Here is a 21544-nt window from a genome sequence, read left to right as displayed (position 1 = left end):
ATGTCGAGAGGAAGCAGAAAAGTGATTTTATTCCAATTCTGAAATGCAGCACATTTTGTGTGTGTGTGTGTGTGTGTGTGTGTGTGTGTGTGTGTGTGTGTGTGTGTGTGTGTGTGTGTGTGTGTGTGTGTGTGTGTGTGTGTGTGTGTGTGTGTGTGTGTGTGTGTGTGTGTGTGTGTGTGTGTGTGTGTGTGTGTGTGTGTGTGTGTGTGTGTGTGTGTGTGTGTGTGTGTGTGTGTGTGTGTGTGTGTGTGTGTGTGTGTGTGTGTGTGTGTGTGTGTGTGTGTGTGTGTGTGTGTGTGTGTGTGTGTGTGACGGGCAGGCCTCTGCAGTCGAGCTTCACCTCCAATGTTGCTCCAAGCAGAGAGAAGTATACAGGTCACACATTCACCGGCAGGCACACACATCATACCCCAGTAACCTACAGAGAGGCAGAGACACACACACACTTAGTCTGTGTTTCCAGTTTATTCTGTAGAATCAGCAGCAGCAGCGTTTCTTGGCTGACCTCCCTGTCCTCTCCTGTGTGTGGGGCTAAATGTAAAGAGCGGGGAGCCGGCTAAGACTCTCACTGGGTCCACTAATAAAGGGCTCTTTGATTCTCTGGGCCGGGCTGGGGGGGGCAGGGGGGGGGGGGCACAGTGGGTGGGTCGGGGTGGCCGGCGTGGCTTTAACACCACAGCACCTACTCAACACTCATTATAGCCCACCTGTGCCAGCTGCCAAAGAAGAGAAGCACGTACATGGGCCGTTTCTCACACACACACACACACACACACACTGCATGCACTCTCTCACCCAACACGTACTCCCATACACGCACATGCACAGAGAGGGCTGAGGGCCATCATGACCACGCAGGTTCAGGTGCAGTGGCTCCAGCTCTGGCCAAAGTTAATACTTCTCCCCCTTTCTACCTCAGAAGAACACAAACACAATCCTCAGGCCTTTGTGTCGAGGTCGTAGCTCGTGTTTCTTCCCCCGGTCGTCTTCCTCTCCCGAGCTGTCGCGGCGACAGGAACCATTTTTGCTCTTTTGGCCAAGGAAGATTTTCATCTTTGCTGCGTTTGTATTTTCTATATTTACCATCAAATATGCAGAGCTCGTCCCGTTTGGAAACCGTAGACGGTGAACTATGTGGAAACGTAATTTTAATTACACTGTGCCCTCAGAAGAAAAAAAGGCAGCGTGCTGAAATGATGCTTTATTATATGGTTCCTGAGCCGCCCAGCCAAGAGCAACTCATTCCATTTAGTTTTAAGGCCATAGTTTTTCCCTCCTCCTTCCTAAAGTGGTTTCCAGGCCTGCCGGGCTGCAGTCTTACCCTCTCGTTGACATGCTAGGAGCCTCAGCGCCTGCCAATAAAATAAATAGCAGTGGACTTGATTATACAGGGAAAGACTGGTGAAACATTGCACCCGTTTAGTTTGGAAGCCCACATAGAACAGGCCGTCTCACCCCTTTGAACCAGGGAACCCAAGTGGACGGGTGCTGGAGTAAGTGTGTGGCTCTGTGCTGCTACCTAAGAGGTCACCTCCTTCCTCTTCAGACCGACGGAGGCCTCTTGGTGCGCCGCCTTTGTTTGGCTAAAGCCAACCTGGGAGGACAGTAGCTGCTTTTAGAGAAGCTCTCTGCTGGCTCAGCGTCTTCTCCTATGAGGACTGGTGTCCGTCTGAAGGGTGAGATGGATTATGTTTTCACAAGGCCCACCCAGGCATCTCACCACCAACGCCACACGGAGGCCCGGGGGCGTCCAGAGCTAAGACACTGAACTCAGCTCACCTTTGCCAAGAGGATATTTTACGGATGTCTCCACTTTATTAGAACGTAGACCCTGGACGGCCAAAGAGGCTGAAATGTGATAAAGATCAGGAGTTTGAATTCCTTGGCCCCTTCAACCCTCGGCCCAGGACGCTTCCTCGCTCACACACAGTTTCCCACACTTAACCTTGTTTGTCTGAAGTTGCACAACTGTAAAGCCAGCGTTGCACGAGGCACTTTGACCATGAAAACATGAAACAAAAGGAGTGGCTGGAATCCCCATTCATCAGACGGATCATCTGTTACCCAGAGGGAGACGCTTTTAGTGCCCTGTTGACAGAAACACGACTGGAAGATTTGAGAAATGTTGCTTTTTTCCCCCCCCTCCTCACCTCAGAGCGCCAGGCGGGTGGCTGTCCCAGCGCTCGCATGATGGAAGTTCCAGTTGTGGTTGGCAGTAAGCGACGGCACCCATGGGGAACTGACAACTGGGCTTTAGGCTTCTTAGGGATTCAGACGGGAAGCGAAGGTGTTATGGGGAAACACGGCGGCGAGACGGGGACACGGGTGGAGAAAGGATTCAATGTAAAGTTGAGGGAGGTGTCAGACTTGGAGACTCGGCCGAGAGAACGCCATCGGCTTATCGGTCCAGTGGAGCCAGAGGCGCCAGTTATTCCTCCACCACTCTCTCTCTCTCCCTGCCTGTAAAGAGTTTATCTCTTTGTCTTTCCTGGTGGTGATATTTACCAAACGTCTGGTCAAAGGCCCAGTCTGTCCACAGGTCTGGATCAGATTTGCTCAGGGCTTAGGGCTCCGTTTAGAGCTCTTTACTCTGAGAGGAGGGTGAAGGCCAGAGAGGGAATTTCTCACAAAACTTCCCAGCTCAGCGGTTAGAGTTTGTTTGAGATGGAGGGTTTGGGGAATTCCCTGCAAGACTTTTCCTTCTGTCTTTAGTCTTTGTGTCTGTCATCTGTGATTATGTCAAATACACCAAAATACAGAGAACTGCTCGGGACAAACTCATTGTTGCTCTTCTAGTAAATCCATCGGAATGTAATCAGCTTCTCCCCCCTTTTCTCTCTTCCTCTCTTCCTCTCTTCCTCCCAGTCATCCAAGTCATCCCAGTCATCCCAGTCAGCCGAAGGATCAGACCAGTCCAGGGGTTCCTCAGCAGGTTTTGTCCCCGGCCCAGTTGCCTGAAGAGGCAGAGTGCCTGACGGTGCCCAAATACAAGAGAGACCTGGTGCAGAAGCTGAAGATCCTGCGGCAGGAGCTGTCGCAGCAGCAGCCCCAAGCCGGACACTGCCGCATCGAGGTCTGCCGAGAGGAGATCTTTGAGGTGAGAACACTCCCGCACACCCAGGCTGAGCCGCACACACACACACACAACAACATGCTACTATGTTCTCAGGGTGATGCTCTCGAGTTTGCCACTTCCGATCATCCGTCGGTCCCTCTAATCCAGTTCAGGTCCTATGGGGGCAGGTCTGGTCTCAGGTCTCTCACAGGACTGACACATGACAGACAGACGGACTCAGTCACTCTCACAGCCATACTAGCGGGGCTAATTAGAGGTTCCAATTTTAGAAACTCAGAGGAAACCCCTTCAGACACAGGCAGGACATGCAAGTCGGTCCGAGCTGGATCCGATCCCAGTGCCGCCGCCTCCTCCTCCTCCTCGCTGCGTTCTGGCCACCGAGCGCTGCCTTCCACTGCTCTCACAGATCATGAAGTTGAAGGTTAATTTCTCTGAGACGTTCCCCTGTGGGAGCTCGTTTCATTCCTGTGGAAAATAGACTTGTGTAAAAGTATAAATTAACACCGATGCCCCAAAGCTGTCTGAGAGGTTTAGGAGCCTCGTGAGCTCTTATCCATAAAAGGGAACGTTTAGGACTGAGCTGCACACACACACACACACACACACACACGCATACACACACACTATCATTTTGAATAGGGAGATGTAAACGCCGTCTACATCGGCCATAGGTTTGTATAAAGCTCTAGCTGGCACCCAGAGGCTCAAAGGCCGTGGCAGAACGCTCACAAACTCACATCTTTGCATTTTACTGGCATTTTTCCCCCCATTTAAGGTCTGCAGCAGAAAACAAGGCCCCGCAGCAGCACAGCACCAATACACAGAACTCTTTTACGATTTCCAGGGAAAGGCAGACCAGCAAGGCCCTCACAGCACCACAAGCTCAGCTCAGCTCAGCTCCCTCTCTATTCACTCTCTTCTGCTCCTCTCTCACTCTCTCTGTCTCACTCTCTCACTCTCTCGCTTTTTCTCTCTCTCTCTCTCTCTCTCCAATCATTTGTTCTACCAAGGCAAGGCATTCTTTCTGGATGATTTCAGCAGTTAAAGAGGTGGGGGGAGGGGGAGGAGGAGGAGGGGTGGAAGGGTGGGAAGGAAGGGGGTGGGGGAGGAGGAGGGGGTGAGGAAAGGCACTCAGGCAGCAGTGGCAAGTCTTCAGGGCCAGACATAACTTCATAACTACAAGTTGAGCAATGAAAAATATGACTTCATCCCCCATCGCGACGTGACAGCTGTGAGGAAGGCTGAAGTGTGTGCGAAACACCCGGTGTGTGTGTGTGTGTGTGTGTGTGTGTGTGTGTGTGTGTGTGTGTGTGTGTGTGTGTGTGTGTGTGTGTGTGTGTGTGTGTGTGTGTGTGTGTGTGTGTGTGTGTGTGTGTGTGTGTGTGTGTGTGTGTGTGTGTGTGTGTGTGTGTGTGTGTGTGTGTGTGTGTGTGTGTGTGTGTGTGTGTGTGTGTGTGTGTGTGGGGCAGAGGTCCGCACGCAGTCACCTCCAATATTAAGTCTCCCCCTCTGCACACGGCCTCATTAACGCAGTGAAGGCTTCCAGTGTGTGTGACGATGTTTTCACAGCTGAATCTGTCCAGGACGGTTATGATGCTGCTCTGTGTCGCTCTGTCTCAGCCAGAGCGTTCACATGCACACGCAGCAGTCTGTCTGTCTGGGGGAATCCAAACGCGACCTAATTGGATTAAAATCTTTCTAAATTGACATTAAAGGAGTGAAGCTAACAGACCTAAGCTAGCCCATGATATGTGGGCTTACTCAGGAATGTTATAACTCCATAGTTTGGATCTCCTCACCTGTTGAACTTCCCCTCGCACACACGTCGGCTCGTATCGTCTGCAGATGATCAAACCCTCTTCATTCCTCTCCTCTACTTGCCGTTGTCCCATTAGAGGTTGTGAGTTTACGACCTCTCCCAGGCTGCCTCATAAATATCCAACATGTTTAATATTTAATGATTTGAAGGCTTCCAGGGAGATCCTAGGTGGTAAACTCGTATTAAACCTTCACACTAAGGCAGAAGCTGGCAGAACTCCATCAAAACACCAAACTGGATCTTGCTGGAGGAGAATCTGGGCCCCAACTGAACCCAACTTTACAGAAAACAAGCACAGATACCAACTACACAACTACACAACCTTGAAACCAATGAACCTCCAACTTTCAGAGTCCAGGTCAACTGTAGAGATTGTGTGTGTGTGTGTGTGTGTTGTGTTTGCGCCGCTCTGTCATGCTTTCACAAACACAGCAGTGCTTTTACTGCAGCGGGAGATTTGCTTGTTTGTTTACTATGGCTCAGCCTCCGTGTGTGTGTGGACTCCACCTGGAGGACGGACGGGGAGTTTGGCTCTTACGTCACGTCAAAGGCAAACACACTTTCAACGTTCAGGGGAGGAGGTTGGGGTCTCAAGTGTAGAAGTGGAGGCGCACAGACACACAGCCGACACCAGTTCGTACCCGGTGTCCCAGAAAGTGCATGGACCACACACACACACACTTCACAAACCTCCTCTTGTTTTCACTCCTGTGGACTGTTCAGTATCTAATGCTGTGTCTTTGTGTCTTTGTGTGTGTGTAGGAGTCGTACCGCCAGGTCATGAAGATGCGACCCAAGGATCTCTGGAAAAGACTGATGATCAAATTTAGAGGAGAAGAAGGACTGGACTATGGGGGCGTGGCAAGGTACCACATCTTCTCCCTCTCTCCCTCCCTCTCTCTCCCTTCCTCTCTCGCCCTCTGGTTTCCTTGTTTATAATAGTGTGTGTTGTGTGTGTGTGTGTGTGTAGGGAGTGGCTGTACCTGCTGTCCCATGAGATGCTGAACCCCTACTACGGCCTGTTCCAGTACTCCAGAGACGACATCTACACTCTGCAGATTAACCCTGACTCTGCTGTCAACCCGGTGAGGAACCAAAAGCTAAAACAGATTAAACATTCCATCCTTCAGTCACAGATTTATCAGATTCATCTTCACAATCTAATGGAATCCAATGAGAGCCTTTGATTGGATCGATGAAACGACTCCTTTACAGATGATGTCATGTCAACCCGTCACATTGCCTCTGTCCTCTGTCCCGTCTGCAGGAGCACCTGTCCTACTTCCACTTTGTGGGCCGCATCATGGGCATGGCGGTGTTCCACGGTCACTACATCGACGGCGGCTTCACGCTGCCTTTCTACAAACAGCTGCTGGGCAAACCCATCACGCTGGACGACATGGAGTCTGTGGACCCCGACCTCCACAACAGCCTGGTCTGGATCCTGTAAGCACCACTTTACTCTGTTAGGGCTCGTTTAAAGGGAAGTCAACTAGAAATCACCACAGCAGTCCAAACATCGTATAGTTCTGATCTAGAAGTCAAAGTAGTAAAGGTAGAGAAGAAACAGGACCTACACAAGCTTTACTAGAGAACACACACACACACTAGTATCATAATCAAGCCATTGTAATGATTCTGGTGCCCTCTGCTGTCTGCTGGAGGTAAAGGTCTGAGCTCAGTGGTTTACATTGGAAGGATCAACGAGTCAGGATAGAACAAATATCTCTCACTTTGGGTTCTAACCTCCCTGATGACACTGAGGGAACTACTATCTGCTGAGTCATCGCACGAGAGGGAAGAAATAACCAATGCTCTCTCTCTCTCCTCTCCCTCGTTTAGTGACAATGACATCACCGGTGTCCTGGATCACACTTTCTGTGTGGAGCACAATGCATACGGAGAAATCATCCAACATGAGCTCAAGCCCAACGGCAAGAGCGTCCCTGTGACAGAGGACACCAAGAAGGAGTACGTCAGGTAAGGACAGGCAGGCAGGCGCGCACACACACACACACACACACACACACACACACACACGCACACTGAAACACACACACACTTATAAGCATTTGACATTAAGCAGTCACATTTAGAGTTGAATCAAATTCTCTCTGCCTCTCTCTCTCTCTCTGCCTCTCTCTCTCTCTCTCTCTCTCTCTCCCTCTCTCCCTCCCTCCAGGTTATATGTGAACTGGCGCTTCCTGCACGGCATAGAGGCTCAGTTCCTGGCCCTGCAGAAAGGCTTTAATGAGGTCATTCCTCAGCACCTCCTGAAGTCGTTCGATGAGAAGGAGCTGGAGGTACAGCGCTCCTCTTTCTTTCCTTCTTTCTTTTTTTCGTTCTGCCCTTTTTAAACAACAATGTTCTCCATGTGTGACCAATGTGAGTCAATATTTCCACCATGTGATCTCTCCACACACACGCAGACACACACACAGACACACACTAATGCCTCAGACCACAGAAACCGTCTGAGGGAGAAAATGTGTCAGCATTTTGACAGATTTGAAGGAAAACGTGACAGAAAACCATCTACATGTTGTGATGTTCCTCTCTCTCTCCCTCTCTCCCTCTCTCTCTCTCTCCCTGTCTGCCCTCAGCTGATCGTGTGCGGCCTCGGTAAGATCGACATCTTAGACTGGAAGTCCAACACCCGTCTGAAGCACTGCACCCCCGACAGCAACATTGTGAAGTGGTTCTGGAAAGCTGTGGAGTCGTTTGACGAGGAGAGGAGAGCCAGGCTGCTGCAGTTTGTGACCGGATCCTCCAGAGTCCCACTGCAGGGCTTCAAGGCTCTACAGGGTACTGATGTGGCTCTGTGTCTGTCTGTCTGTCTGTCTCTGTGTGCTTGACTATAGAACCTTCTAGGTTACAAATGAAAGTGGAGTCTCATTGTTTGTGTCGTTGTTTTGGCTGCAGGAGCGGCGGGGCCTCGACTCTTCACCATTCATCAGATCGACGCCAACGCCAACAATCTGCCCAAAGCCCACACCTGGTGCGTGTCCTCACACACACTCTGACACCATCGTCTCTCCCTCTCTCTCTCTCTCTGTGTGCTGAAGCTTCATCTCTCTCTTCTTCTTCTTCCTGCAGCTTTAACCGGATTGACATTCCTCCCTACGAGAGCTACGACAAGCTTTACGACAAGCTGCTGACGGCCATCGAGGAGACCTGTGGCTTTGCAGTGGAATGAGAAACACATAAGTGAAGTGTGTGTGTGTGTGTGTGTGTGCGAGCGTGTGCGACTGTGTGTTGAAGCAGCAAAACTCAAAGACTGTCACTGTGACGTACCCGTCGGCTCGCTCAGAGCCTGCGGCCGCACGTCTCCCATCGGCCCGCAGTCTTCCTCTCCCGCCGCTGTTCTTCCCCGATGAAGAACGCGCTCCCTTCCAGCCGCTGCTACAGACTCATCGCCTCCTCTGTTTTCTTTTCTTTTGTCGTTTTGAGAACAAATGAAGACCTGCAGCATTTATCTTAGTTGTGTTCTTGGTTGTTGTGTTTGTGAGCGGACTGTTCTGCTCTGTTTTGGTAAAGGAAAGGTGACGTCACACTGCCTGGGTATCGGCCAATCAGGGCTCAGTCGGGTCAGGAGGCAGTTCCACACACAGCTCCATCTAGGGCTCAGGTCTCAGGTGTGTTAGCCCTCTGACAGACTGCAGGTTGCCTCCTTCTCTCCCCCCTGTGGCCCGAGGTCCAGGCTGTGATTGATCGGTCTCCATCACGTGGCACCCAAACGTCTTCCATCTCTCTGGGTGTGTGTGAACGTGGCCGTGTAGTCGTACGTCCAGGCTCCATAACTTTGGCCCTCAGCCTAAACGTGAGTGTGTAGATGGATCATCTGTGAGTGTTGGCAGGTTCTTCCATGTTGGCTTCACACTCCTGAGACGTCTCCAGACTGCCGGCCTCCTCGCTCCGTCTGCTGCGGCCCAAAGCTCCATGACGCTGCGGGGAGACGGCGGCCGAGCAAACCAAGGAACTGAACACCAAACTGTTTTTAAAGAGTCACCTTTGAGTCACAGGTTTGATCACCATCATGCTACTGAACCTTTAGCCCATACACATCCACAGGTAGCCACATCTTGCCCCCTCGTAGCCATTCTAACCTCACAGTCCAACCTTTAGACCCTCATGGCCACAGACGGTGTGTTTCAGATCCAGCCTGGCTCAGTCTAACGCTCTGATAGATGAAGGGTTTCATCTCTAGAGGCTCCAAAACTGCTGAGATGAACCTTTGTGGTGGTGTTGATGATGAAGAGCTGACTGAAGAAGGTGTGAGTCCTGAAGAGCTGCACGCTGTGGCCACCGCTTCTGTAAACGTGCGTGTCCTTGTGCGTGTGTGTGTGCAGTGTGGGTAGATGTTTTATAGATCAACCACGACTCCCTGGTAACCCCAGCAACCCGAGCGTCCCCCGTTTGAGCCGGCCCCTCCCCCCTTTTCTCTTATTTACAGCACAGTTATGCATGTTTCCTATCTAACCCGATGTAAACACAGCACAGCCTCCTCCGTCTCCTCTTCATCTGTGAACAGGGCAGCAGCTGTCCAGGGGACCAGGCTTCATCAAAGCTCTCCCAGGTAGAACTCTGTAGTCAAAGTCACATCCTGAAGTATTCTCTCTCTCTCTCTCTCTCTCTCTCTCTCTCTCTCTCTCTCTTGCCACTTTAGAGCACTTTACACACCGAGCAGCAGGCAGGAGTGTTTCCATGATGAGGATATATCTTTTTATTTGCTCTATACCACGGCATTAGAATCACACAGAGTAAAAGTATCTATTTACCTGTCATTTTGAGTATATATGTACAAATCCATAGCTATTTTGTATATTGCTGCTTGTTCTTTTCTGTTTTTAAATGCAAGCATGTTGGTGTCTGACCCAGACCTCTTTGCATTCTCAGGTGACGTTGTCCTTTTTTTGCTTTGTTTGAAGATGTTAGGCTAGTATGTGAAGAGGAAGGAGGCCGGCGTCGGTGGGAACTCTCCCTTTATCCCCCGGACGTAAGATTAAAGTCCATTTTTTAAAGCGACGCAAACTGTTTTCACTGCTTTCAAAGATCAGGAGAGGTCCGGCGTGTTTGCTGCTCTCGAGGTCCAAATCAGAACATTCAGAGAGAGGCAGCAGAGCCTGGTAGAGGAGCTTCACTCCGACTTCCTGTAAGGCCACAGAGTGTTGTTCCCCCTTCACATGTCGCGCAAACGCCATCGATTAGAGATCAACACATGTTTACGCCTCCGTGATGTAACTGTAAACAGATCTAACGTCAGAGTCGGATTTGATCAACTCGCTCTGACTTTACCCAACATGGGAGATCTACAGAATCCGCTTGATTCCGTCCAATCGCAGGACAGACAGATAATCTGAGGAAGGCGTGTGTGTGTGTGTGTGTAAACATGACGATCCTCAGAAGATGAAGCCTATTTATTTGCTCATTCCTTTCCTCTCTGCAAAATCACTTGGAATAAATTCTGGTTTAAGTCATTTTTATTTTTGCCTTGTGCGTTTTAGCCGTGTATTTCACTTTGTGGTCCCTATGAGGCAACCGGGAGTCCCGTATGATCTTCACACAGTCGTAGATGGGTTTAGCTGTAATAATGGAACACAGACACGGTGGAGGAGAGCATCAGAAGGGTTTATGTTCTGCATACGTTATGCATACTTTGGTTATAATCACACACTTCCTTCTATTTACCAAATAGTTAATGGACTGATTGAGCTTTATGTAGGATATACACACGTATACACAACTTGTTGATATGCACACTTGTTCTATATGTTTGTCCAGTGCACACGGTCTGCTTCAGCTCATCGTTGGGTCAGATCTCTGGCTGCTTCAGTCTCGGGTGAAAACGTTTGGGGTCGAGTTCTTCCACAAAAAGGGAACAGGATGGTTTTTGGATTTTTTTTCTTTCTTTCCTTCTTTCTTTCTTTAAATCCCCAGAAAAGCTGCCAAAGTGAACGACCAAAATGTTTCCAGAGTTTGGAAGCCTGCGATGTGGAGTGAGGGTTCGTACAAAGGTCACACAATTCTGGTCAAACATGAGCCTGTGTGGCTGCGGTGCTCGTGAACACACACACGGCAACTCTCAGCTTCCTGTTCATTTGATGATTGGTGATCGCAAAGCATTTATTGGTGCGTAACAGTGAGGAAACTCCTCTTTTCCCCAATATTTTCCGTACAAATTCACAGGTTTATGTGCAAATCCTTCTGTACGTGTAAATGACTTTGGAATTCTACGACAATATTAAGTTTTTTTTTTTTTTTTTTTTTTAAACTGCACCATGTTTGATTTCTTAATTTCTGATCTGTTTTTGTATTTATTATTATTACAGTATATGTGTTGATAGTTTTTCACATCGGCTGCTCTGTGAGCTTATAACGACACCTGTACATAAGGACAATAAAGAAGCAGAGTCATACACTTCTTGTACCCTTGCAGAAAGCTGAGCAATAAAACGATGCTGTTTGGACCTCACAGCATTATGTTTGATAGAAACCAACGCTTCACTGTGGTTTGTTTTCTTTGTTTCCTTCCTTCCATACAAACAGGAGAGAAGCTCATTAGATTACTCAGATTCCATGGAAATGTAGACGAGTGCAGGAATAAGAGCCCGTAATGAAACATCCCATCATCTCAACGACACAGACAGATGGAAGAGACTTTGCTACTAACACGGTTTGCAGACAGAAGAACATTCTGGCACGGTTGAGTCCATTTTACATTTGAGTTAAAAACAAAGTTCAGGTACACACCCTAAGTACAGCCTATGTTGGACCGATTATGTTCCCTCGCCTCTGATTGGCCAGGGGGAGCCACCTGCAATTAACCTGAGGGGGCGGAGCCATCACTCACCGGAGACGGAGCTCGTGCGCAGGATCGAGTTTTCAGGTGAGTAAATGCTCTCCTACACGTTTACTGTCTTTATTTAGCTGTGAGCTGGGTTTAACTGTTTCACCATGAATGGGCGTCGAAATACAACTTAAGGCAGGTTGAGTAAGTAAGGATAGTGATGACAAGCAGCTGGTCAACCAGCTTGGTGTAATGCTGGTCAAGCATGAAAGTCTGCTTAACATTGTTCAGTAATAATGAACCCAGTTGGTCAAATCCAAAAGTCCTGACATTTTTTTTTATGGCTTTTACATCCTTAACATAGTGACTTCATAATGAAACACCCACCTGCACACACTGTCACACACACACACACACACACACTCACAGCCAGAAGATGGGAGATGACCACTGTCAATGAGGCTGGTTACATTATTACTCCTCTACCTGTGTGTCAGTGTGGGTGTCTCTCTCCCTCGCTTCCTTCCTGTGTCGTTTTAAAACACTAGATCCCCATTAATTGCTAACATGTTCTCTGCTCACCTGCAGCTCGCCCTCCATGCACAAGCTGAGCTGTTCGCCAAGCGTCTGGAGTGCAACAGTGGAGACGGACAGTGACGAGACGGACGAATCATAGCCATCAGGAGGGGAAACATAAGGTAAGGTGTCTCCACGCGACCATCAAGTGTGAGCTGATGTTCCAAACGGAGAGAGCTGCACAGGGTTTAGGTTCAGAATCAGCTGTTAAGAGACACAAGCCACTGCAGGGACCGATTCTTCTTCTACGTCTGCAGTTTTCTTCTTTTCCTTCCTGATGACGTCCGTACACAGCTGGGTGTTTAAGTCATCAGTCGTAAAGCCTCAGCCTGTTTATCCGGGGAGAAGCCAAAGGTCTGTGCGGTTGAGCTTCAGATACACAAAGGGTTGACACACAGCTGCGCCCCATCACAAACAGGCTGACGACTCATTCCAACCCTTTAATGTCATTTTAGCAATTTACATTTCAAAGAGTTTTTTTTCTCCATTTGCTTCTTGGACGGTAAATGAAAAACAAATTTAATGAGAAGTCAAACAGCAAAGTGTCCTGACCTTCACTTCAAACTCAAAGCTAACAAGCTAAAAGCTACAGCTGTGATTTGTTTACGGTTTGGTCAAATTTTGTTTTTATTAAACTTGGAACAAAAACACTCAATGATCCTCCTGTGCAGTTCAGTTCTATGACACAGTAGTCAGGTGTGTGTGTGTGTGTGTGTGTGTGTGTGTGTGTGTGTGTGTGTGTGTGTGTGTGTGTGTGTGTGTGTGTGTGTGTGTGTGTGTGTGTGTGTGTGTGTGTGTGTGTGTGTGTGTGTGTGTGTGTGTGTGTGTGTGTGTGTGTGTGTGTGTGTGTGTGTGTGTGTGTGTGTGGAGCCCTTGGTGTGTTGGTCCAGTGTTACAGGTCTTAAGTTAAAAAAAAAAATTGATCACCATGAAACAGAAGGGGAATGTCAGGTACAGCTGATTATCATCGCCCCCTGGTGACCACAGAGCACAACACCAGGGAATAAGAGAAGATCCTAAAGGTTAAGGAATAAATAAGACATTGGCCTGGATAAAAACAGAACACATCATTATCATAGAAGAGGAAGTTAAAAATCGTTTCATAAGTTTTGCATCAGTCGTCCCCGTTTGGCGAGAGGAGGAACGTTCTGTTTGCTACGATCGCAGCACAGTGAAGGAGTTGAGTCGCTCTTTTTAAATTATTAAATATGAAACCCATGGAAGAGGAGGACTTGGTCCAAGGCGTTAGAGTTCAAGTGTAGCAGCTGAGGAGTGAGGAAGAGTGAAGTGATCTTAGGAGCTACAGTTTGCATTCATTCATTGATAAAGAGTCACGACACAGTCAAGAGAATTCGTTTCTTTCTGTGCAAAATCCGTGAAGGAAGCCGAGACGCCGCCCGAGTGTCGTACCTCCGGGTGTTCATTGAAATGATGTCGTTCCCGGCAGCGTCTTCCTGCAGCCAGTGTAAATTTAAAAAATGTCCCTCAAATGGTAAAAAAGGGGGCGAGTCAGTGCAGACAGCTGGTGTTGTACTGGAACGAGGCCATGTGGACCCGACCCTGCAGCCTCCGGACCTCCAGCTCCTGGATGTAGTCGTCCTCGTTGTTCTGGATGATGATCTTCTGCAGTTCGCCGATCTCGTGCTCCATCTTGGAACGCAGCTCTCGCTTCATCTTCAGCAGAGCCTGAAAACAAAATGGGAGCGGTGAGTCAGAGCAGAGCAGCTGGCCGGCGTCTGTTTGTATCACCTTTACTCGCAAAGAGTCACAGTCACGAGTCTGAAGAACGTCATAACACACACACCTTCTCTTGAGCTTTAGTCCGGACCTTGATCTCCTGTCGTTCTTGAGCCAGCCTCTCAGAAAGAAGTGAAAACTGAAAGGGGAAATCATGTTGTGCCACAGTGTGATCGGTAAAGTCACAACACAGATAATACTCAGCCTGGAAAACTGTGTGTGTGTGTGTTAGAGTGAGTGAGTGAGTGAGAGACTGCAGGTCATAATGGAGGCTGTTGTGTGCACTCAGCATGTTGGGCGTGTCAGGACCTGCTGGTTGGTGTGTGTGTGTACCTGGTCCTTGTAGTAGTTCTCCACAGACTTGATGTGGTCCTCATGTCTCCTCTGGTGCTGCAGCCTCTGCTCCTTAGCGTGGGCTCTCTCTTCTCTCACTCGGGCCTTCTGCACCTCCAGGCCCTCCTCAAACAGCTGCCGGAACATCTACACACACACACACACACACACACACACACACACACACACACACACACACACACACACACACACACACACACACACACACACACACACACACACACACACACACACACACACACACACACACACACACACACACACACACACACACACACACACACACACACACACAATATGCAGTTGCAGTCAATCGTGTGTTCCTCTCTCTCTCTCTCTCTCTGAAGTTCAGTCTGATCCATGAAGAGGATCTGTGGCTCTGATCCAGCCCCGCCTCACCTTCTCCTCTTTGGTCCTGGCCCTCATCACGCGTGCTCGGTGATGGACATGGAAGTCGTTGTAGTATTTCTTGGCTCGGGCGATCTGCTGCCTCTGATCCCTCAGTCTGCTCTGAGCCGACTTCTGCTCCTGGATCCTCTCCTTGAAGTCCTTCTGGGGATCCACAGAGTAGACCAGTGTGACGCGACAGATACTGTGTGTGTGTGTGTGTGTGTGTGTGTGTGTGTGTGTGTGTGTGTGTGTGTGTGTGTGTGTAGGCTCACCAGACGCCTCTTGTGCTCGTGCTCCTTGCGGATGATCTCCACCAGCAGGTCGTGTCTCCTGTGAGCTTCCTCCACCTGGAAACAAACACAAGCATTGGCCCGTCATGATCATCATCAGGCGCAGACTTCCATCAGCAGCTTGGTGCGTGTGAAGAGCGGCGTCCCACCTCAGCGGACAGTTTGTCGCGGCGCTGGTGTTTGTGCGTGGAGGCGGCGTGGAGTCGGTCCACCTGCTGCAGCTGCTGCTCCCACATCCGGCCCAGAGCCTGAGGGGAGATGTGGAGGTGGGGCAGCTCGTCCAGCAGCACCGGGAGGAGCTCGTTCTCCTTCAGCTTCACTAAAGAGAGGAAGTCAAGGTGTTCACTCTGATGCTGACTGATGCCCTCTACAGGTCAAACATGTGAAGCGCTCGTTGTTGGCGGTGGCGTTTGTTTATCTGTGGGATGTTTAGGGAGTCGTTCAGCGTCTCACGTACTTGGCGAGGGTTTCCTGGGGGGGCCCTGCCGTCTCCGTCCCGCCGCGGTCTGCTTGCTACGATGCGACCGATGCTGGGCGGCTATTTTGGCCGGGGACGGCGTGCGGGCTTGGGGGACGTCCCTCAGTATGGCCTCTCTGTACTCTCGCTCCTGACACACACACACACACACACACACACACACACACACACACACACACACACACACACACACACACACACACACACACACACACACACACACACACACACACACACACACACACACACACACACACACACACACACACACACACACACACACAAGTCAACAATGTTGTTGCTACAATGCTTCCTGGTGCAGAGGTGTGATGAAGAGGAGAGCTGGGAGGTGTGTGTGTGTGTATAGACTCACAGCCTCCTGAGCTTTGAGTCGAGCCTTGTGCAGCTCTGCTCGCTCTCTGTCCTCGTATTTCTGCAGCTCCTCCTCATAGGCCTTATTCACCTGGAGACACAAACACCGAGCAGATCTTCATCATCAGCAAATAGAAGACTCCAGGACGTTTCAGAGTGAAGAAGTCTTTGAATGTGGCCGTCAGATTTGTTGAGATGTCTTCACTCTCTGGCGTCACCTGTGCACGCTGTCTGCTTCGCGCTCGCTGATGCGTCTCTTCTCTGCGTGTGTGGTCGCCGGCGGTGATGGCTGCGGCCGGAGCCTCGGCGCCGTCCAGCTGTCCCTGCAGGGACCGGCGGGCACGAGGGGGAGGGGAGGGGGACAGGGAGCGCGTCCGCTGGCCAGACCCGGGCTCAGGCGTTCCTGGGTGAACACAAGTTAACAAATACATTTAGTTCAACAAAGACTTGAAGAGGACGCATCGACGTGAGTGTGTGTGTACCTGTGTGTGTGTGTGTGTGTGTGTGTGTGTGTACCTGTGTGCTGTCTGGGGGTGCGGCCACACTCCATGATGCTGTCGCTGTGGTGGGACTGCTTGCTGTCTTCTTCTTCTTCTCTGCCTTCACTGGACTCTCCGCTCTCACTCAGCACCCTCTTCAGCATCTGCAAAGGAAGCACCGACCCCATTAGAGAGAGACAGACAGACAGACAGACAGACAGACAGACGGAGGATGGACAGTGTCACCTGGTCGAGCACCTCCAGTCTCAGTGAGAGTTTCTCTGATATGTGATGGAGCTCCTTCTCTGCTCGCCTGTTCTTCTGCCTGCGGGAGGTCAGAGGTTCCTCTTCATCTTCATCTTCCTTCTTGCTGCTGCTGGACCAGACAGTCACACAGTCATTCATCCCCATGGAGCCCTGGTGTGTGCTGGGTTCAGACCCGTGTCTTACCCGTGCCTCTCCCTCCCTCTGGGGGTCGTCCTCCTCTTGTGTTGCTTTGGAGCACAGTGCAGATCTTCGCCGCCTCGCTCGTCCTCCTCGCCGTCTCCTCTCTCTGAAGGGCCGGCGGTCCCCGGCTCCTCCCGCAGGCTGAGGATCAGCACGTCGGGCTGGGTGCGGAAGAGAACCCGCCTGGGTCCGCCGTTACGTGGCTGTGGGTGCAGAAAGGCGTTTAAAGAAGCGTTCTGTTCTCTCTTAAAGGGCCGGTGCGTCTAATTTAGAGCTGCTGTGAGTCCGTGTCAACACAATAACACTAAATGGAATTCATTTGTTGCTTTAAAGGCTTAGGGCAGCGTTTTTTAACTACGAGCGCTGAGTTTCCCGCGTTACATCTGACATGAGACGCCACGTCTCCACTTAACCCTGGACGCGTCTCTGCTCAGGTTTAGGTTTCACAGAAGAGGGGAGGACTTCCTGCCGTCTCACCTGGAGCGCCTCCTCTTCCTCCCCTGTCCCGGCTCGGGGCTCAGCCGACACCGACGGCTCGCTCGGGGCTGGAAAACGAAAACAAGACGAGATGTCAAAACTCACAGTGGACTCTGGTCAGGGCAGAGAGAAGTTTGACCTCTGACCCTCTGATTTAGTCTTTCACCTGGTTTAGCTGAGTTTAAGTGTGAAGGCTCGTTAGTTTGAAGTTTTATTTTGGAGGAGGCTGCCTCTGTTCTGACTCACCAGGAGACTGATGAGGGGGAGGAGACACTGTTCCATTGGCAACGACCGTCTCTGCTGCCGCTGAAGTGCTCTGTGTGTGTGAGAGAGAGAGAGACAGTGAGTGAGAGACAACGAGAGAGAGACTGCAGGTCATAATGGAGGCTGTTGTGTGCACTCAGCATGTTGGGCGTGGCAGGACCTGTGTGTGTGTGTGTGTGTGTGTGTGTGTGTGTGTGTGTGTGTGTGTGTGTGTGTGTGTGTGTGTGTGTGTGTGTGTGTGTGTGTGTGTGTGTGTGTGTGTGTGTGTGTGTGTGTGTGTGTGTGTGTCCGTGTGTGTGTGTGTCCTCCACTTCACATTAAAGCTGGAGACATATTACATCTCGGCCGAGTCAGCTGCTCAGGCCGCAAGCCACAGATGAATGGTGAGCATGTGGGGGAGACGATAAAAGAGCTGAGTGTGTGTGTGTGCAGCAGGTCTGTCTGAAGTCATGAGTCTCTGCTGTGGCTCCTCGTCTCATCTCGTCTCTAAACGCTCAGTTGGGCCGACGTTCAGGAGGAGTTTGCATATGGAAACTGCACGCAAATTACAGATAGAAGACCGAGCAAACAGTGAAGATCACATCTGTTACCTCTGTAGTGTCGGGGACGGCCTCCTCCTCCTCTTCCTCCTTCTCTTCCTCCTCTGCGAGGGTTGCAGCTGGATGAGGCAGCCCGGGGGGTTGGGCGGTGTGTGTGTGGGGTGTGTTGCACTGGCTGGGGGGCTGAAGAGGGACGGCTGAGTACAGTGGCTCAGTCAGCGAGGGCTCCTGAGGCTCAGAGGTGCCGGGGCCCGAGGCTGCAGGAGGGGCCGCCACGCCTATCAGGGGTTAAATGGAAGGGTTAATCCAGCACGTTCCCAGACAGCTGTTTACCACAACACGTATTTCCTGCACTGCAGGTACGGGCCTTTATTCAGGACCGTCGGCCGCTCACGCAATTCTTCCTCTGAATGAACTTTTCCACACGCAGCCTGCGGCCCAAACAACCGGGGCCACCGCCGTGTGTAAACACTGACGCCGGGTGTTTGTGCGTCTCACCTGCTTGTTCGCCTGTGAACGTGCGCGCAGACACGCCCAGCTCCAGGTTCTCACTGCCTGAGCCCAACTCAGCGCCGTTACAGGAATGGAGGGAGGGTTTACTGGAGCGGACAGCAGAGCTGGAAGAGGACAGAATAACAGGGAAACACACTTATGATCACTATTATTATGATTATGATTGTGACATGATCTCACATTACTAGGGAGTCTTGAAGAAAATCAGTCGATCAATCAAAACACCTCAACATAACCTTCATGTTTATCTGTATAAGGAAATAAAATCGATTCCTTCTTCATTCATTTCCCTTCAAAGGCAAATATAGTGAAGTGTGTGTGAGACTTTAGTTTCATGATCTCCTTTCCTCAGCCTGAGCCTGAGCCACGCGCCTGCTGAGCTGCAGGCGCTGCTCTCTCCCTCTCACTCGGAATATTCAGGTGTGATGTTGACAGTAGAGGGAGGAAGGTCGCCCAGCCGGCTCAACAGGATGTAAAACCAGGATCTGCGCTGACGACGCCGGGCTCGCGTGACGCTGGGCTGACGCCATCTGTCAGCACTGCTTTGGTTTAGGAAACAGCTGAGCACATTTCTGAGCTTTAAAAGGGCGTCGCCTCCTCCTTCCCCCCCCCCCCCCACTGTCGCCTTCTACTATCATCTATTAACCAACCAAGGAAGAAGTGCCTGCAATCTCCAGACCTTGGCGCTTGTGAATTAATGTTGTCGACCCTAACCTGAAGTACGTTTCCTCAGCGTTTTGTGTTTCTCGGTGCATGCAGACCGAACACTCACTCTCCACTGGAGGACAGAGACTCTGCCTGGGCTTTGTTCTCCTCCTGCTCCGTGGCATCGTGGCTCTCTGGCTCTGCGCTCACACGGGGCGCCTCTTCACCCAGGCTGCCATTCTGTTCTGCTGGCAAACAAAGAGACATGAATAACACAAAGCACAGGAGGGATGGGCAGGAGACTGAAGCCACATAAAGAAGCCCGTCAGTTCACCCATCAGAGCTTCTGCTGCCCTCAGTGCTGCACATCCACAACGTCTCATTAGGACTGGAGCCACGTTTTGGGAAACTGTGTCTGGAGCCATGTTTCTGTGGAAGCTGCTCGTTCATGAGAGGGGGGCGGGGCAACCTACCGCCGTTCTGTGACTCCTCGCTTATCTCCTCGTTGAGATACTCCAGTAGGCCATCGAAGATTTCCAGCAGGTTCTTGATCGCGTCCTTGTCCCCGCGGACGACATTTTCACCTGTAAACACAGAGGAAGCGTCACCGCGTTACAAACAGCACTCGATCACAAGCTCGTCCCCAGAAAGAACCAACGAGCCTTAATGAGCACACTGATGTTGTTTTCTGACATGTTAAACTAAAACAGCAAGAACCAAGAGTTTCATCTAGACTGAGATCAGATCCTGAGCCTCAGCGCTGAGGGGCCTGGTGTACCTGTGATGTGAGAGAGGCTGATCTGAAGGTAGTCCAGGGACAGAGAGTCGATCACAGACTGCACGTTGTGGACGTCGTCCTCTTGACTGGACGGGGCTGCGATATAATCTAAACACACACAAACAGCATAAACACACATGTATGTTAAGCAGAGTCAAAGGCGTGCACACACACGCACACACAGGTGGCGTCAACACTAAAGCAATGATTGGTTAACACAGAGGGTTAAGGGTCAGGTGGTGGCATGTTTGTTGGTCTAATGAAGCGATCTTCTTCTTCCTAACATCAGGCTCTTCACCTTCACTACATGTAGCTAGATGTTAAACCCCCTGGTGAACATCTGGACACACATCTCTCACCTGGAACCTTCTCCCCGAAGATGCTCTCGTAAAAAGTGATGAACACATTTGCGCCGCAGTCCGTCAGCTTCCTCAGCTTCAGGTTTAGGTGACACTTGCTGAGGAGATCATTCGCCACATCGACCCAATCTGTAGAAGAACAAAGAGCGGTGGAATGAATCCTCCCCTCCTCTAAACCTTCAAACAGAACCCTTACATCACCTCTAACATCTTCCGATCTACTTAACTGATTAGGCCCATTTCTGCTCTTATCTCTTTGCTGCTGTAACAATGTGAATTTCCCCTTTGTGGGACAAATAAAGGATTCTCTTATTTTATCTAAACATGATGATCAATAGCCTCCATTGTAAGTCGATCGTCTCAATCACTTTGTGCTTGAGTGTAGTCCCACCCAGGTGTACAGAAGTCAAAGAAAACACCCCGAATTAATACAAAAGTGTTAAAAACAGTGTGTGTGTGTGTGTGAGCGGAGTGAAGCATCAGAGCGGCAAACTTCACCCACAGAGCGGCTCACTTCACTAACAACACCGAGTGAGAGTTTGGAACCATTTTCATTCCCTTAAAACAATAAGAAATATGATTATGATTCTAATTCACCGAATCGACAGCGGCCCCGGTGTTCGGTTGGGCTGTCGGCGTCGGTTGAGGCGCTGTTACCGTGTAGTTACCGAAACTTTGCCAGCTGACTCAACAAGGAAGCGGCTAGCCATGCTAACCGTGCTAACCCGAGCCTCGCGCCGCATACGGGTACTTTTTCGATCTCCGCCGCGTGTCTGCGGCTGTAAGACAGTCAGAGTCGGACTCGGGAACAATAACAGATAAACACCGGATAAATTGAACGTTTAATTCGGTTCAAGAGACGCCCAAGCGCTGCGTGTCGTTAGCTCTACCCCACCGCCACCACCAAGGAGGAGAGTCCGGGCTGCCTCACCTCTGTCTCCCTCCTGGGTTCCCATCAAACAGCTGCGGAGTGTCGGCTACACGGCGTCGATTCACCCGGACACCGCGCTCCTTGTCCCGGATCCAGGCTCTTCACTGATATTATTTTAGTTTTTCGCTGCACAGAGGCAGAAACTACCGATTCTCATTTAAAATTTAAGTCTTCTCTGATTGGACGACACTCTGGCTCTTTGTTTCCGGAAGTGCCCCTTCGACGGGCAA

General features: G+C 50.5%; 2 protein-coding genes across 7 annotated transcripts in view; one reads left to right on the top strand and one right to left on the bottom strand.

Moving 5' to 3' along the window:
* The window catches only part of LOC143016646 (E3 ubiquitin-protein ligase SMURF2-like), a 52589-nt gene extending 41198 nt beyond the window's left edge, over window positions 1-11391 (top strand). For all 4 annotated transcript variants that reach the window (XM_076171079.1, XM_076171078.1, XM_076171076.1 and 1 more), the window contains exons 12-20: window positions 2869-3100; window positions 5661-5764; window positions 5869-5983; window positions 6166-6344; window positions 6741-6878; window positions 7081-7201; window positions 7502-7703; window positions 7821-7896; window positions 7995-11391. In XM_076171079.1, coding sequence (XP_076027194.1) covers window positions 2869-3100; window positions 5661-5764; window positions 5869-5983; window positions 6166-6344; window positions 6741-6878; window positions 7081-7201; window positions 7502-7703; window positions 7821-7896; window positions 7995-8094 — 1267 coding nt within the window. In that variant the 3' untranslated portion in view covers window positions 8095-11391. The remainder of the gene's footprint in view (window positions 1-2868; window positions 3101-5660; window positions 5765-5868; window positions 5984-6165; window positions 6345-6740; window positions 6879-7080; window positions 7202-7501; window positions 7704-7820; window positions 7897-7994) is intronic.
* Window positions 11392-12927: 1536 nt separating this feature from the next.
* On the bottom strand, window positions 12928-21530 carry LOC143016645 (centrosomal protein of 95 kDa-like). Of its 3 annotated transcripts, none has more exons than XM_076171072.1 (21): window positions 21315-21530; window positions 20384-20512; window positions 20025-20132; window positions 19720-19830; window positions 19374-19494; window positions 18587-18705; window positions 18140-18366; window positions 17532-17601; window positions 17286-17353; window positions 16812-17011; window positions 16608-16737; window positions 16399-16525; window positions 16101-16285; window positions 15884-15973; window positions 15490-15640; window positions 15182-15351; window positions 15015-15089; window positions 14752-14904; window positions 14332-14478; window positions 14066-14137; window positions 12928-13947 (listed from the first exon to the last, which is right to left on the bottom strand). In XM_076171072.1, the coding sequence occupies exons 1-21, from the start codon at window positions 21337-21339 to the stop codon at window positions 13771-13773; spliced, it is 2655 nt and encodes an 884-aa protein (XP_076027187.1). In that variant the 5' UTR covers window positions 21340-21530; the 3' UTR covers window positions 12928-13770. The 3 variants fall into 3 exon arrangements, with proteins under 3 accessions (XP_076027187.1, XP_076027189.1, XP_076027188.1); XM_076171074.1 differs by having other exon boundaries at window positions 16608-16734; XM_076171073.1 differs by having other exon boundaries at window positions 19374-19491.
* Window positions 21531-21544: the final 14 nt, after the last annotated feature.

This window comes from Genypterus blacodes, unplaced genomic scaffold (assembly GCF_046128005.1).
Source record: "Genypterus blacodes isolate CSIRO-AG114 ecotype Tasmania unplaced genomic scaffold, CSIRO-AGI_Gbla_v1 ptg000240l_1, whole genome shotgun sequence".
NCBI lineage: Eukaryota > Metazoa > Chordata > Actinopteri > Ophidiiformes > Ophidiidae > Genypterus > Genypterus blacodes.
Note: the sequence above shows the minus strand (reverse complement) of the source record. Positions and strands in the feature narration are given on the sequence as shown.